This window comes from Pinus tabuliformis, chromosome 7, assembly GCF_031772625.1.
Source record: "Pinus tabuliformis cultivar Carrire ecotype Pingquan chromosome 7, CPIR1, whole genome shotgun sequence".
Taxonomy (NCBI): domain Eukaryota; kingdom Viridiplantae; phylum Streptophyta; class Pinopsida; order Pinales; family Pinaceae; genus Pinus; species Pinus tabuliformis.
The window spans coordinates 2,031,071,611-2,031,074,814 of NC_142293.1; the positions used below are offsets into that span (position 1 = coordinate 2,031,071,611).

Consider the following 3,204-nt stretch of genomic DNA (forward strand, 5'->3'; position numbering starts at 1 on the left):
TTATAATAAACCAGACTCGGAACTGACTTGAAAGTCCAACCAGACCCGAATTGGAAAGCAGTCCAAAACTGCTGATAAACTGGTCTCGGAACCAATTTATTAAAAATAGTATGAAAAAAATAATTCAAAAAATACAAATTAACATACATTAGCTTAAATCCAAACCATTAGACACAAAATATGCAGTATTTCTTATGCCACAACAATCAGGTCACACAACAATCCAGTTACAAACTCCTCCAAGCTTGTAGATGAATGTCGTCTACTTATGTGGATGCCAAATCAGCTCCAAGCTCACTCCGAATTACTACAATTCTGCGAATGCCAGATGTCACAAACGCTCAATGAAAGAGGTGTGAGGGAAATAGCTGGGGACTCTTGTAAATTTGTTCCAATGGTTGGGGGTACCTTACATAGGTTTATTTTGGGGTTTGAGGGGAGTGGGTTAAGGTTTTTTTTTTTTTTTTTGCCACAGGTGGGCCCAGACCAGTTCAGGTCAGAGCAAGTTGAAACAACCAGTCTAACTGGTTCCATACCAAACCAGCTGGTTTTCCCCTGGTCTGTCGGAAATTAAAGTCAAAACTGGTCAAATCGGGTTCTGGTTAGGGCGGTTTTCAAAACACCAGTCTTACTAAAATTCACTCAAGTTAAATGCTATTGCACATTTATCTTTTTTAATAAATTTATTGCCATTCTGTGAAATGCTCAATCTGATTTTTAAGCATATCTGCCCTTTTTTGTACACTGCTCTTTTAGATGATTAAAATTGGCAGGAGCGTCCTACATCCAAGTCAAACATAAAAAGCATATAAAGCAAGTGGGTAACACCGTCCCAGCTTTTCATCCAACTGAGAAAACAAATGAATTTTAAATAACATTTCGAAGCCTCAGGCAGGCTCAGGGAGACAGATTTCTCAAAAGGTACTTCCATGTAGTTCAAGTATGCAACAATAATCTAAATCCAAAGAAAGATAGAAACCACTTGCACGGGATAAGTTTACCCTGGAATTTCACTTGACTAGCTTAAAATACGGTGGAAAGGTTAAACAAATGGGCTTTGTTTCAAAAAAATTAGTAGATATATATATAGAATTAGATAAGGACGAAATACGCTTACCAGCAACTGGAAGTTTTGATGTAACATATACATTTAGCACAAATGATCTACCCTCCAAAGATCATTTGTGATTGAAGTATCCGTTAACCATCTTAATAATTATTACACTAGTTCAATCTACCAATCCAAACGTCTGTCACACTGCTTGGCAACAGTTTAAGGTTCAATTCCCTTCGAGGCCACTGGCGTTTATACACCTTCCGAAATTGCTTCTCCATGAAGGACGCATACTCATTCAATGGAATGTACGTACCTCGAGGAAAACCCCAATTTGGTCTTTTGGTGCTGACTTGGATTTGCATGTACAAAGTTTAGGGCAAGGTTGCGAGCATATTGATTACAGACCTGAAATGTAACAGCTACAAAGCCATAACTTCCTGCGGAAGATCTTCAAAAATCTCCAACGGTTCATCCAAGTATTGCACAGACTGTTCCCTTACAGCTGTAGCAAGGTCTACCTCTCCAAGCCTTTGAAGCCCTTTAATCAAAACGGTAAATGTGGACTTGTCGGGATGACACTCTGTCTGCTTCATCAATTCAAATGTCTCCATTGCATTTTGAACCATGCCGACATTTATAAAAGCACCTATTATTTCCGTGCAAACCCTTGTATCAGGGCGCAGCCCTTCTTTCTGAATTTCTAACAATACAGCTTCTACTCCCTCGATCCGCTTGTTTCTTCCCAACATCATAATCATATCAGCGTGCAGGGATAGATTAGGCCTGTACCACATCTCCTTACGCACGGCTTTAAAAACCTAAACAGCGATACATCCACACCATGGGATTTGAAATTATGACCACCGAGTCAACAAATACCAAACCCTATTCTAAACCCTAAACCCCAAACAGAAAAACAAAGTGAAAGAGAGAAATTACCTGGAGAGCTAAATCGCATTGGTCTTGCCTTTGAAGCTCCTGGAGAACGGCCAGAAGATCTTTCTTGAGTAAGCGAGAGATCTTGGTAGCAAAAATATTTTCAAGCCTTTGGGTATCCCCTTTAGCCCTCCTCAAAGCCTGTACTGCTTGAATTGCTTCAGTGCTTAGAATCCTTCCTCTCCATAGAGGCCCCCGGTTTTGACCCTTGTCCCTCATATTACACACACTTGATATCTGGATTGACCATCTCAACCTCCGATTTCTGCCTCCTGCAGCCGATGCTATTTCTACGAACCTTTGCCCACTTAGAAAATCTAAAAAATATCGTTTGCTGTTATGAGTGGGAGGAATTGAATCGAAATTTGAAGCTGGTTTCTGGATTGTAATGGAATTAGAAACGATTGTAAGGAGCTCGGCCAATCCCATTGCAGGGATGAAATGAGATAAATTTTGTATGTAGCAACGGAGGAACAGAGGGATGTGTGAGTACACCCAAATTACTCGTCGCGTTAATTTTGATATTACAATCTTTTTGTCAAAAAAACAGCTTCCTCATCCTTTGGTTCCAGCCACCAGGAGTAAACGATACTTGGCCAATCCATTGTCCGTTGTCACACGGACCAAACCACATTATTGAAGTTGCCAAATTCCTGGTTGTGACAAGTGCTTAGGGGAAATTTTAATGCCATGCCCCGGGCCGAAGGACAGGCCATTTGATATACCAAAGATTGGTGTTATTCATAGCAGTATTGTCCCTGTCTAGTATGTGCATAATCGCTAAAATTTGTATTTCCCTATTTTTTTTTTACAAGTTTTCTGATAGGCATTGTCTTATGGACTGCTCGCATTTGCATAAGGGTTGAGGGTTATAGTGGCAGATGAATCTGAACTTGGGACTTACTTGTTCAAGTAATTTTGAATATTTATAGATTTGGTATGCGTTAAGAGTTTAGTGAACACTTTAGGTAAGGATTTCGAGTCACCTAGGTTGTATTTTCTTATGAAAATATTTATAGATTTGGTATGCGTTAAGAGTTTAGTGAACACTTTAGGTAAGGATCTCGAGTCACCTAGGTTGTATTTTCTTATGAAATTATTGTTCAAACCTAGTTGATTATTATTCAAACCTAGTTTAAGGTAGTTTAGGAGTTATATGTGTAGCATTTTTTATCATTCAAATTTTAATAAACAGGTTTTTGTTTCCATTT

General features: G+C 39.1%; 1 protein-coding gene across 1 annotated transcript; it reads right to left on the bottom strand.

The window, feature by feature from the left end:
• Positions 1-1,056: 1,056 nt before the first annotated feature.
• LOC149256645 (pentatricopeptide repeat-containing protein At1g62350-like) lies at positions 1,057-2,850 on the bottom strand. Its single transcript, XM_089460812.1, has 2 exons — positions 1,997-2,850; positions 1,057-1,875 (listed from the first exon to the last, which is right to left on the bottom strand). The coding sequence occupies exons 1-2, from the start codon at positions 2,420-2,422 to the stop codon at positions 1,477-1,479; spliced, it is 825 nt and encodes a 274-aa protein (XP_089316938.1). The 5' UTR covers positions 2,423-2,850; the 3' UTR covers positions 1,057-1,476.
• Between the last annotated feature and the right edge of the window lie 354 nt (positions 2,851-3,204).